This window comes from Apostichopus japonicus, chromosome 22, assembly GCF_037975245.1.
Source record: "Apostichopus japonicus isolate 1M-3 chromosome 22, ASM3797524v1, whole genome shotgun sequence".
NCBI lineage: Eukaryota > Metazoa > Echinodermata > Holothuroidea > Aspidochirotida > Stichopodidae > Apostichopus > Apostichopus japonicus.
In genome coordinates this window covers 13,669,158-13,683,831 of record NC_092582.1, presented here as the reverse complement: position 1 = coordinate 13,683,831, position 14,674 = coordinate 13,669,158, and the positions used below count along the sequence as shown (strand labels likewise).

Genomic DNA, 14,674 nt, shown 5'->3' with positions numbered 1-14,674 from the left:
TAGGGAAGAAAGATGAAGTTGACAAGAAATCATGAAAAAAAGGAAGAAACAGAGAAAAATAGAGATCTTTTTCAAAGGGATTATAAAAATGGGTAACCACAACCCCAAAGGAGGAAGCTATGAGGAATAAAGAAACTCAGCCCTCCAAGACAGATCTTATCGTATCTCAGAGTAAATCATCAACTCAATTTCCTGGGAGAGGAGAGGAGAGAGATGAACAGAGCTTAAAGTAGTATGCAAGGTTTCGTTCAGCTTTTACAAAACACACTATAAACTTAAAGAGTTAACATGCTCAATGCTAAAGCTGCATGTAGTGTAAAAATGACATCCCCACATTCTGGTGAAACCTTTTACAAAGTGGCTTAAGGAATGATGCTTATCAAGGAAACATTACCACCTGTTACATTCGTCCACTGTGTAAATTGCAATGGGGATTTTATTCAACTAGGCCCACTGAAAAATAAAGAAATTTCACAAAATCTGTGTTGCACAAAATTTTCAGTATTGGATAAAATGGTCAATGGTAACAAATAAACGGGTCATAGCCACATAGATCTCTGTGGTTGGGTTTAGGTTGGGTTGTAACCCCCCTCTCCCTCACCCCCCCCCCCCCATGATAACATCAGAGTTAGTTAACTGCAGGGTGTATGTTTTTAAATAGAGATGTGGCAATTTGAGGGCCTCTTAGAGTTTCATTGGTCAAATACCTCAGTTCAGAACACCTCATGTAAGAAACTATTGAATGATCTGGGTTGCCTTAGTTAATATTTGTATAGTTGTAAACCAATCACAGCTTATTGTCCAAAGCTGTTTCTACGAACGGAAGACCAAACAAAGTAAAATTGGACCTTTTCAGGGACTTTCCACAAATTCAAGGACCTTCTTGGTCTTCATTACATAAAATCTGTGGCCATTTTCTGAGTCCTGAATCTTTTCAACCAGGGATGGCACATGACATCAGACGACTTAGTTCCCCAGTATCTACAGTAATTATGAGAAATATTACATGGCTCATATGTCAGGGTGACAAAAGGGTTACAACCCAACAAAACATGCAGATGTTAGGTTAACCAAACAGCAGAGATTATTTGTCTTAAAATATAAATATTTCAAACTACCTTTTTCTTATCCTTTGCTTGATTGCAGGCTAATGATAGTTTCATCGACCCAATCTACTGTATTAGGGAATAATTCAGTGTTCAGATTTTGTGAACACAGGTTTGAGGGCTCTGAATTTTGTCTCAGATAATTAAATTAACTATGTTTTCCTTTGCACAGAAACAATTATACATATTTGGACTTCTATAGCATCTTTGGACTTATATGGCATCTTTGGACTTGTACAGCATCTTTGAAATTGTACATAAAAGACTTGAACATTTTACAAAGCATTTTCTTGCTATGCAATACTGGATAAATTATGTTGCTGTGTACTATTACTCAAGTCAAAATTATAAATGATCAACCTAACACACTCCTGTCCTTGGATTTCTGTCACCAAAAGTGAATGTTTCTCAAGTAATTTTAGGATTCCATTCAGATTCTAAAACACTTTTGTTGCCAAAACCCTTGATCCTTCTCCATTTTCAGTTACATTTTAATAATTTAGACAAAGAAAACCAGAAATGAACAAACAGGTACCTGGGAGCCAATCTATAAAAAATATCTTGCTATACCTATCCAAGAAAGTTTAGGTTTCAAACTACACAGAATAGGTGGTTATCTAATATTTATCTATGCGTACACAAGGGAGGTACCGATATCGGCAATCAGGTCACCTGGAGAAAATCTACAGACCATTCCAATCACCGACAGACACTTGGCATGTAATGCTTATCACTTGGTAAAAGCATATCATGAAAATAATGATAATAATAATAATAATAATAACAATCATAATAATTATCATAATTATCATAATTATAAAAACAATAATAAACTAACATTACTGTACATTTTCTTCAACATTTAGAATAAATCATTGACTAAAAAAAAAATTAAAAAATTGCATTATTATTGGATCTTAGTATCAAACAGTATCAGAAAATGACCACAATTGACTCAGAAAGCTACTTTAATGCACTATCCAGGGTTTGCTTTACAATTCCCAATAAAATGATAGTTTTCTGCATTATTAAAAGGGTCTTACGAAGCAGCAAGCCTGATATCTTCTATTTTTAATGGCCTACTTCAGAAATCTTCTTTGTTTTTCCTTTTAGTTTTGTCAAGAAACCTTAGGAAATCAGCCCCTTTTTTATTTTTTTGCTAGCTCAACAAAATAAAACAGTAAAGCAACAGACTGTAATGTCTAAACTGACTTTTTTTTCTTCATATTTTGAATGTTTTCAAACTTTCAGATATTGAGCACAGATTATGTTCTTGTTTCTCACTGTCACAGTTTGTGAAGACATAATTAGAAAATCAGCACCTTGCAATTTTGTGTTAGCTCAACAAAATAAAATGGTAACGCAGCATACCTCAACTGAAATTTCTTGACTTTTTTGTCATATTTTGTATTTTTTCAAAACTTCTAACATTAAAACACAGATCCTATTCTTCACTGTCACTGCTGAATATTTCTCTCAAGAAGCAATTTTGGACTCAAAAGAGCAGTTTTTGAAAACCGAGTTTATAATAATCTGAAATCTGCTTTAATGGGAGAAATGGCTGAGTGCCTTTCTTATAAATAAATTGATTTGTCCTCCGACAAACTCTCAGGGGAGTTTCTTGAGATGTCCTACCAGAAAGTAAATCTATGGCCAACAGAAAATCCTTCAAAATTAGCTCGTAAAAACGCTCACACAAATTTTTCAGTGTCAGCAAAGAACACATATATATTCTTTAGTACGTGCTAATAAGATATATCTACCAAAAACTTGTAGAGTAGGTGATATATCAAGATAAATCCTGTTGAGATGATGATCATATTTTACGGTCCTGCTGATTCCTAGAGAGCATGAAGAAAAGGTTAAAATTATTTTCTTACTGTTCTCACACACAAAAAAAAACACAAAAAAACTCACACTTTTTGTGATAATTGTGCTAATGGGAAATAGCTGTTCAGTACCCACCAGTATTGACTCAAAATATGCTAAATTAAATTATGGTCAATTATGTTCAAACTTCAATTGTTATTGTTAAAACAATGTTCTCTCCCCCTCCGCCCTCTCCTCCCACTCCCAACTAAGACAATTCTGTTGTCACAAATCACAAATCAACATCTGAGAATGTGAATTAATTTGGAAAATTCTTTTCTATTTTAAAATTACAAGGCAATAACTAAAATCAAAATAAAATAAAACTGTTAGCAAACTGCTTATCCACTAGAGAGCCTATGTAATAGAATGTGTAAAAGTGACTTGTCATTTAGACTCTGAAGAAGATCCTGCTAGGATCAAAACGTCAGGCCAACTTACTTTTACACAAGGCAATAACTAATTAACATTAATACAGCATATGTACAAAAGAGCCAACTAACAGGGCATAATTTATCCTGTATTGCATATCAAAATGTTACAGTGCAACATGGGGCAACTTGCTATATACTGTACAGACTTATTTATACCACTAACTTTGTACATTGAAGATGTATAGCGTTCTTTGTACATGTACAGGAACGATAAGCATTTTATAAAGTACTGTACTTCAAAACTGCTACACAAAATGCATACACAGTACCTTATTCCCTGAACTAGTATGTAATGCAATATCATAGGATCAGATGCTGTATACATCCTACTTTGGGAAAAGTTATTGAAACGAGAAGAAGACAACAACAGAGAACAATTCTTCAAGAGTACATCTACCATTTTCAACTCAGGTTGCTGGAGAAAATGAGAGTAAACTCATTAAGCCCATACGGATTAGCAAGACAGACCTCTTGGGATAAAATCTTTGATTTTTCCTCAAAAGGGCAAAAAGCTTTGAGCAATTAAGGCGGCTGCGAAGACAACAGGAAGAACGTTGAGAAGTTACAGCAGTCTTGAAAAGGGCAAACTCGAGAGGGGTGAATCTCGAATGGGTAAGGTAGAAGCACTCTCAGGGAATCGTCCAATCGTGTTAACAAGTCTATCGTGCACCTGTGAACGAGTCCCAGTTGCATATCATAAAAAGCGAGATCTAAGGAAATCAAAGGGCAAACTGATGCCTCGTCTCTACACCCCCCCCCCACCCCCTCTCATATTATCAAAAATGTTCTTTTGGTGAACTTAGTTTTTCCTCAAAGTGTAACTGTTCTCGTCCAATCATGTCTGATACGAGTCATTTCAAAAGAGCTCCGAGAAGCAGGACTTTCAAAAGGTTTCGGCTTTTTCGATCGAAAAGTTTGCATTTGGTGTAAAATATCGGAGGTGTGGCAATTCATATTATTTTAAGGTCAAGTGAGGTCATGGCCAGTTGTTTTTCTGACTCCAGTTGAGTGAGTGATTCACCGAGCCACTGTATCCATCTCTATGAGGAAGGCTGAGTTCCAGTTTATACTTGCCTCTTGATATTTAGTGACTCCGGCAATGACTTGTTACGACATGTATACCTTTCTATATAGATATTAATATTTTTAACTCGCCATCAAACTTCGCACGACGGGCTTCCATGAGATTGCACGATTGATCACTTCGGTGCACAATATGATCCGATGAGGAGAGGGAAGTATTTTGCAGATCTCCAAAGATAATTGATAAATCTATGAAGTAGGGCTTTAATCGTGCAATTTCAGTCCAGCTTTGTATTGTCTAGACAAAACTCATTACAAGTGGCTCTCAGTTTTAACAATAGGACATGGGCAGAATTAACGTCGTGACAAGGTAATCTCCGAGAAATAAAAACAAATAGGAGTAAAAGTGATGTTTCTATGGCTATTCAGGTTTTTACAATACTCCAGCTTTAATATATACTTAAACTCTGAAATGCTCCTTTAAGGTTAAAGAGCTGATGACATTGGTTCCTCAGAGCAAGCTTACAAGTTAATGTTAATCTATTGTTTTATAAAAATTCTAATAGTCAAATTAAAAAAAAATTAAAAAATTACAACAATGGTCAGATTAAAGGAACAGGCATAACATTTAGCAACAAACAGCTGTGATTGATCTTTTGTGTTGATATCTAGCCATACTACATTTGAAAACATTAAACTTGAGAATAGTAGTACTTATGACACATCAAAGCACTGTGTCAAAGGTCAACCATGGAGGACAATAGCCTATTTGGGCTCCCCAGTAACACATCATAGGTACTGCAGGTCTGCAGAAATAACCTCTGTTTTTCATTCAGCCTTTGCTGCAGGGGATCTCGCAGCTGCTGCAGCTTTCCTTTATATGACGTAGCAGCTTAAAAGGTGTGAAGACTTGCGCAAAAAGAAGCGTCAAATAACGGTAATCTGACCTAGTTTCGAATGAGGTGTAACAGAAGTGTTAGACACCACCAGCGATCCCAGAAAATACACACACAGCTTGCTACCGTCGGTAATTAGACACTAGTGTACAATCACTACATACAGCTGCGGTCAATACCCACAGCACAGTGTACAAACAATTCAGCGATGGACATCTCAGGTCCAGCTAAAAATATCAAGGTATCACGTTTCATTACTGTCTGCATTTTGTAGCGACAAGAGAAAAACTTCACTTGCAAAGTCTGTTTGGGGCAAGTCTGCAATGCCTTTAACACAATGCCATTAAACCATCCAACCACAGTATGCCATACAAACCCCAAAACACCCAGAACTAGACATGTACATAAAAGCAGCTAAAGAAACCCAAAACAGAAGGAAGATGTTACCACTAAAGAAACTACCCAGCTGAAATGAGCCAATGTTGCAATAATCTTAAGCTTTCGTTTCAAAAAGGCTTCGTTATCTAAAGTAACATAATACTACCAAATTAAACCTCATAACAGACTTTTGCTGACAACTGCCTTAATTTTGACACTTCTGTAACTCAGAAACTTTGCCTAGTAAACCATTCCCCCTCCCACCCTTTTCCAACTTTCCTCACCCCAACTCCCACTCCCCACACCTCCCCCCACCCCCAAAAGAAGAAAAAAAATCCCAAAATGATTTTTTTGAATTTTACCTTTTTAAGTCCTTGGTACTTGACAATCATGAGTTGTTGTTGCAGGTGGCGGATCCAAACTCTCTTACATTTCGGAGATGGAGCTACGAGATTTATGCTGCTGCCTCGTGATGACGCAAGAGGATGTTTCGAGGACAGAAGGAGGATACGGAATTCCGATGCTGTAGGAACAGAAAAGATAAAAAAGTGCCAAAGCTTATTTTTGCCTTTCACATTTCGTAAAAAAAAAAAAATGAAAAAAAATAAATACAAATTTTTTGAAACGGTCGAGACTAGCAATTAGAAACTCCGAACTCGGTTGATCTTTCCAAAGGCAGACAGAGTCACTTCTTCTGGAACAAGAAACTTCTAAAGACTCCCTCTAAGAGGCCCCACTACGGAGCTCTAATAGTTGTACTGTCATTGCCTGGCTATCAGCAGCTCCCGTGGATGTGTAAGCAGACACTACTGCGACCATATTGTAGCTTCTGTTTCGTCTTGTAAGGAGATAGTACACTTAACTGATCTCGTTAGCAGATGTTTCTGTCATTACACATCTCAAGATTTGGTGCGGAAAGAAGAAAAGCTGCATTTCGTACGCAGAGCGTCTCGATATCGCTGACCGGTGTACACTTTTTCAAGTATGTGATTACCATGTATGCACAGCACTTCTGTCCATAAGATACTCTTCAGTTTGTGTAATACACGTGCATGTTTTACCTGTAAAATGTAATCTTCAACACACAATCATTGAGTATTTATGAACTTTATTTTGAGAAAATTTTCTCTCACAGTTTATATGAACATTGATATCCAATGCAGGGAATCATTTGGTGTTCCAAGTTTTGTGTAGTACTGTTGGTAACCCTGTGCTCAAAAAAAAACTGCAATGCAGGGATGTGCCCACACTGGGCGGCACTGAGTGGCCCTGCCCAGCACTAAAAATTACCGCCCAGCACTGTCTTAAAAATCGTGAAGCACTATTTTCATCTAAAATCTCGACATTCCTAACAATATATTCAACATAAATTGGGCCTAGCCTTTGCCGCCCAAAATCATACAGACTAATAATGCATCAGTTGCGCATGCGAGAAACATTACTTACGGCTCTCAATCGGTCCCTTGTAAAATCTCTTTGAAACAAGCTAATAACTTTTACCAGGTATGTAAAAAAAATTTAAAAATGTAAATTGTTAGCAAAACTAGTACTTTTGTATGTGCTTAAAAAGCTACACAAGTGCCAGCATTTGGCATCTGAGCACCTTCAAATCCCCCTTAGACCCCACCCCCAGGACAGCGATCAGTATACCCGGCACTCAGGAAATCCTGGGCACATCCCTGGCAATGCATCTTTGCACTTGCATAGTAATTTGACCATTTTGCGATGTATTTCAGGACGTTGTCCACTAGACAAACATCGATAATATACGAAATGGAATGCACGTCATCTACTGTATTACATTTAATAAGTGAGGATTTATCAAGTATTACAGAATGTGTCTTGAAAATGACAGTAGACAGGAAATAAACAGGTGTATAGGATATTGTCCTGCCACAGACGATTATTCCATATAATACATACAATATATATATAATACACTCATATAATACACTCAAAGAGTGTTAGCTCAGTGGTTAACGCCGGTGCCTTCCAATCATAAGGTCCCCAGTTCTAGTCACTCCAAGATTAATGTTTGTCGTCCAGTTACAGAGTTGTCGACAATTGACAATTCATAATCATGGACGTTAAATATGAATGTAAGAGACTGACTTCGGTCAGCTTGCGGCTTTGATAAGCCAATGATGCTTCTTCGCGAGTTCTTGCTTGCAGGAGGATTTAAAACACATACATACATACACGCACACATACATACATATTATATTTCTATAGAAGAGTAATTCCTGTAAGTCACCCTTGTGCATCTTTACTTGTACTTTGAACATGGTTTCTATCTAGTATATATCTGTAGATACTTTATAGAAAATGATGTACACAAAGTTACAAACAATTGTAAATTATACTTCTACATACTGTTGCTCAGTGTTGCAATCCTTTTAAAAAAATTGGATTATTTTTATAAAGACCACAAGAAAATAGTTTATACTTTGAAGTGCATGACCTTTACTTGAAAATGCATACACACACATAAGTATGCACACACACACAATACTTGAGAATGTTCAATAATTCATTGAGAACGAACACCCTCATATACATGTACGAAAATTCTGAAAAGATGACATCTGACCGAGTTTCTCGTTTTCATGAATACATCGGCAAAAAGCATATTAAATATTTAGAATTCATAGGCCTATATTTCTTTTTGCTTAACTTCTTTCTTTCTTTCTAGAATTGTAAATTATACTTCTACTGTTGCTCACAGTGTTGCAATCCTTTAAAAAAAAACTTTTTGTATAAAGACCCACATGAAAATATATTATACTTAAAAAAAGCCCATGACCTTTACTTGAATATGCATACACACGCACACACACACACATACTAAATGTTCTCTAGTTAGTCAATATTTCATAGAGTGCACACACCCTCATATGTACGAAAATTCTGAATAGATGACATCTGACCGAGTTTCTCGTTTGCACGAATACATCAGCAAAAAGCATATTAAATATTTAGAATTCATAAGCCCATTTTTCCTTTTTGCCTTACTCCTTTCTTTCTTACTCAACAACTGTCTCATAAATTTTGATAATGATTGGTGAGACGCAGATCTTTACAATTTAAGAGTTTTCCGATAGTGCTGCATTTAAAATACATTCCTTTATACGAATCACTTTATTAGTAAGTCTGGTGTTTTTGATAATTTGCCAGACATGTAATTCTTCATGTGCACATAAGTTGGATTTCATTAATTCCAGACAGCTTGCAGCAATAAACTGCTCTCCCAATAATTTAAGACTTTGAGATGCCTACGGTGCCTAGAGACAATAAAAGACTACGACAAAATTCCCATGACTATCTTTAAACCAAATAACCGAAAGCTCATATCTAGCTGAAAAGTCTGGTCCCCAGCGTAAAGGAATGCTAATATTTTTGTTATCTACTATAAATGTGTAAGAAGGAAATTAAAGTGCTTTTATATAAAGTTTGACCTTAGTATGGTATTGTCAAATAAGAAGTTTGCTGGCAGTATAATTTGTAAAATTGGATTGGATTGGAATGCATTATGGACAGCATTAGGACATAATGTCCTCTGCGTCTCTCTGGCCATGTCTTGTAAACATCCACATATAATGGGGCCCTCCTGCTTTTATGAGAGAGAGGACACTGTCATATTGGTCATATCGGTCCTAATGTATTTATCTATACCATTTACAGGTCTCTAAATCAAAGAAACCCAATCTGGTGAGAGCGCCCAAGAGCTTGCTAACACTTCGAGTGTACTTTGCATTACAGACTTCATTGCTTCTAAATAGATTGGATAAAGACAACTGCCGAACCAGCCGCCCAGAGATTAGTAATCTTTTCCGTCTCTAGCCGACGAAACAGATTCTATTTTTGACCGAGCCGAGCAGATGAACTCTCGGACACGCACACGGGTTGTACTTTTTACACTATTGTAAGCCACCGAATGACTTGAATCGATAAAACATCGCCGATGCACGTCAAACTCGTGATAACATGAAAGTCTTAACTTTTCCCCGATACAATTATCAGACCCGCAAATCGAGTTAAAAGTTGTGAAATGTTTTCCTGCCCTGTGTCATTTTCTCTTTCCCTTTCCTTGCGTAACCTCATCTAATACCTGTGATGTGATTTATACTTATTTTCTGCACTACTAAACACAGGATATTCCTCTTGTCTTTTTCTTATTTCAATTACATTTGGTCTCCACACTGCCCAAAGCCTTTCAGTTCTTTCCATTATTTGTCCCAAAGCAGTCGCTCGTCCCACGCTGTTCCGTCATCGCAGCCCCGGGCAGCCGAACGCTTTAGCCGTCTCCTCAACGAAAGAGAACTCGAGAATTCATCAAGCACTCAAATATTCTCTCCTCTTCTCAGCTCCGTGAGAGATGAGAAAGGAAGCACTCGCAGAAAACATTTGTGAGGAGAAACTTAGAATCCTTGGTTCATGAAGTTTTGTGACATTCAGAGGATTAAATGACATGGATGTTAACATCAATGTAAACATAACCTCGCTGTCGTGACAATGTCATATTTTTCACTCTTACATATAAAAGTGCAGATGCTTTTCTTAATTTTTTTTTATCGTCTTTATGTCATTTTCTGTCTTTCAAATACTCTTGCTTCAATGACTACAAGATAACAAAAACAAAATATCCTATATGTTAGTGTACTGTAAGGACAAAGAAACCTTAATTAAAATATGACTGATTTCCACTCGCGAGATGAAAATTTCAAAATTAAGAAAAATACATAAAAGATGCACAAGAACAAATTGGTTCGACTGTGTAAATTTTAGGTCGTAGGATTATTTTAGGGTTCTTAAATAGGATGATTATAAAAGCAGCATAATTTATACATTAGCCTGTTTCATTCAGAAAAGACAAGAGCAATACTTTCAAACTATTTGGAGATGATTTTGACGAGGTTTCCAATATGTACCAAAATCTAATGACAATGTTGGTCATTAGTTTGACCATCTTCTTCTTTTAAAAAAAAAAAATGGAAAATCTTGAAATTTTCGTTTTTAATGAATATAATACTACCAAAAAAAGTGTGTGAAGATTGAGTCTGAATTCATAAATTTCTCAACTATAACCTTCTTTTTGACAGATACTCGTTAGGTTTGGTAAAATTGTTTACCAAATTAAAAACACCGTCCTATCGGCTTAAATCGTTTCTGCCAGTTTCCAAAGGTTTATTTTACTCATCACATAATTACAATGAGATAGCCACTTCCTTTTTTTAGTCCCCTGGCTAGCTTAAATTTGTAAATTGAAAATATATATTATTCATGACATGACACAACAGCATACATTCAGGCTTTGATCAGTAATGGATAATAATCTGCCGTGAGACTAGTGCAACAGTCTCGGCTCTAAATGTTGCTTTTTGCGTATTTTCATCAGACATCAGCCTCTGTTTTTATTACAGTTTACATTACAGAAAAGACTAAGAATAGCGCATAACTAATCACTCATAAAACTGCAAATTGTCTAGGTCTCCTGTTCTGTTAGAACCTCTCACGGCTTTCGGAATCGCAAATCACTCTCTAAACATCTCGAATGTACGTTTTTAATGACCAACAGCTGACGCTGATAATGTCCCAAATGGGCACTCTTAATATTCACAGAGGGCAACTTTCAATAACACATGAGTTGGGTGTTGCAACTCAAGTGATATTTAGCCATTTGGAACCCTTTTCAAATGAAGACACTGAGGACGTCCCCGGTGCCGATGAAAGATCCAGGGTAGGTGTCTTGTCCTTGACAATGCTTACCCGGTTATCAAAGATGCCACAAAGTCATGCTAGTACATCCCGAGTGCACTCGTGGGAGTATAATGGAATATATTTGTATACCAGATGAAGTCCTGCAAAATTAGTTATCTCTGATGTACCGCAACGAGGATGCGTTTTAGAATAAGTATTTTGTTTGATTTTTATGGTACAAAATTTTGGGTGTACATGTATTCCACGCTAGAGAAATAACTTATTAATACTCTGTCAAAACTGTGTATTTAGGTATTAAAGGAAGCAACAGCATGAAAAAGAAAAATATGACTGAAATAAAACCTTGCGAAATAATGTAGTGTAGCAATTTGTCTCAAAAATGTCACAGCAAGTCACCGTCAATTTTTTTCATTTATTTTTCATTTATTTGTCATTCATGTGCAGCCATGTGATAAGATGCACAAGCAACTAGAGAGAGATAAAAGGAGTATTAAACTCTTGGTTTTTAAAGATAATGGATTATTTAACATACCTTTCCTACAGTTTGAGTCCAGCCAGCTGATGTCATCCAAGTGAAGGGGATCGTAAATGACTTTGAAGTGTCCGCTGGTCGAGAGTTTTCCAAAGACGATGACGTCTGTCAACAGCAGAACGACAAGCTAAAGTAAAGGATGAAAGAAAAAGGTGCAGAAAAAGATATGAATTTAAGAGACTTTATATTATCTCTCACTTGGTAGAGTTTCTGTTTTTTAAATTCTCTCCAATGCTTTAGTTATGCAAAACTTGGCAAAGTCACCCTGTGTATACTCATGCACTGTGACTCACAGGCTTAGGGAGGGAGGCGGGGGGGGAGGGGACAAAATGTCATGAGTTTTCCATGAACCGATACATCTATGAGATTTAATGACCTTACTAGAAGACTAAACCTGTGGCTACGCAACATCTCTTAGTTTACCGTTTAATATCAGAGTATTCATTGAGTGCCTCTATCTGAAATTTTTTGAGGGTTGATCTGGCAAAAATTCGGCTCGACTCCCTTTAAAGACGAGGAAATTTTACAACAAGATTATAAATGTTGACATATGGTAGTTAAACTGTACTTCTATTCTTCAGTACTGTCGATGGGAATGTTTTTTGAATTACTTCGTCATCAAAGTCAATCCGTCAAAAAGGGAGGCGTAATAGTGTCTATCTTGTAGCATCTGAGCAACAGATAGGATGCAAATAGCGGCGTATATTCCGATTAAATCAGCGGTCCCAGCTTCAAATTACCATGAGAAGTACTGATGGGAACTGATATCGAGGAACACAAGAGACCAAACCCTGAGAGATAAATACAAAGGCCATATATGCCCCGTCCAGAAGGTAACTTTCAGAAATATTGTTCTTTATTTCAATGGGTAAACCAGAAGGAGAAACACTTCATGGCTTCCTCCCTCCCTCCCACCCTCCCTCCCACCCTCTCTTGTCATTCATATAAATGTTATGCTTGCCTTACTCTAGCTGAAAACTGAGAATCAACCATGCTGGATACTAGTGTTAAATTCACTATCATATATTTTCGTTCAATATGCCAATTCTTATAAGTTGGTAAATGCAATAAATGCAATTTATTTACTGTTAACTTTTGTTCTCTTCCGCCTCTGTCAAACAGAGCCTGACACTATCTGACGGCTTAATCAACGGAATACCTTTGTGAGGCAATACGACTCTCATTTGAAGTAAAGCAATGCTAGTAAATATTTTATCATATTAAGACAGAACAGAAAGAGCAGAAGAAACGGATAAATCCTTGCATGACTAGATGATTCTCTTTGTTTTGCAAGTTTGATGTTTTTCACCAAAGATTGCCATCTTCTATCCAGCAGAGAGAGAGTCCAGCTGTAGCAGGCCTTTTAACAATCCCAGCTGCCTAACCACACATAAAAGTACATGTACAGTAGGTGGTAACCACACATTATGCAGTTTCCAAATATACAAGTTTGTTAGTCACCTGCAGTTTGTAGGAGGGTATTCAACTCTGGGAAAATTCCCTTCTTGGTGGAGATATAGGACAACCAATGCAGTGGAGGAGATTTTGCAATAAATCAAAAATACTGTAAAATCTTGCTGTGACGTGGGCCAGTGATAATATGAGGGATACATGCAGTGGGTTTTTCTATGGTCAGGGTATATATAATATGTTTATATTATTACAGTTCCTTACATATATGCATTTAATAGGGCATTTCATTTCTGTATGTTTCTATAAACCTAGCACACTTCTTGACGGACGCAGTTTTTTGCTGAGTTTGTTTTTAGTCTTTATCATTCAACTATGAAAATCTCCTTGCCCGAATTGGTGCAATAAGCTGATAGACATAATAATTACTTCATGATAATGACTTCAACCTAGAATGCTATACATGAAATTAGGTTGAGTTCTTTGCACAGACTAAAGTAAAGGAGAGGGGGCAGGGGATGGGATTATGGGTTAATTGAGGGGGCATGGGAGGGGAGTTTGGATTAATTGACATAAAATCATTAACTATTCACAAATCAATTGTATTTTTGTAGTTCCAGTGATTTGCAATATCCTTTAAAGTTGCTTAATATATAAATATATATACCGTAGTATATAAAGTTTAGTAATAGCAGTATAGTGCTCAATACAACTGGTGCATAGCTATATAGATATATGTATAAACACGCTATTCCAACTCAGAGTTTCACACACACATTGAGTTCTTTTCACTGCTGCGATCATCAGGCAACTGAATTTTGCAAGGACGACTTTCCTTTTGGGGGCCGTCAGGGGGTTTCTTTGAATGGTCGCCATAACGACATTTGGACACAAATTCGCTATGCTTGTTGATTGAGCTATAGCTTTTGTCGGCTCTGCTTCTTAATATGAAGAACTTTTCTTCCAAAAAAGGTAACATTATGCTGGTGAGCTGCGCATATGCGTATTAGAATGGAGTGATCGAAGTCCCAAATTGTTTTAAGAGCTCAAGTTTCTTTTTGGTGATGTTCTTTATTAATATAAGTTAATATATATATATATATATATATATATATATATATATATATATATATATATATATATATATATGTATATATATATATATAAGATATATATATATATATATATATATATATGTATATATATATATATATAAGATATATATATATATATATATATATATATATATATATATATATATATATTAGGAAAGACTACCTAAGGTGTAAGAAACCACAGGAACACACA

At 36.3% G+C, this 14,674-nt stretch overlaps 1 protein-coding gene across 4 annotated transcripts in view; it reads right to left on the bottom strand.

The window, feature by feature from the left end:
- Positions 1–14,674, bottom strand: part of LOC139964335 (uncharacterized) — a 168,920-nt gene that overhangs the window by 126,836 nt on the left and 27,410 nt on the right. For all 4 annotated transcript variants that reach the window (XM_071965852.1, XM_071965851.1, XM_071965855.1 and 1 more), the window contains 2 exons: positions 11,957–12,083; positions 6,069–6,229 (listed from right to left, as the gene is read on the bottom strand). In XM_071965852.1, the coding sequence (XP_071821953.1) occupies positions 6,069–6,229; positions 11,957–12,083 (288 nt within the window). The remainder of the gene's footprint in view (positions 1–6,068; positions 6,230–11,956; positions 12,084–14,674) is intronic.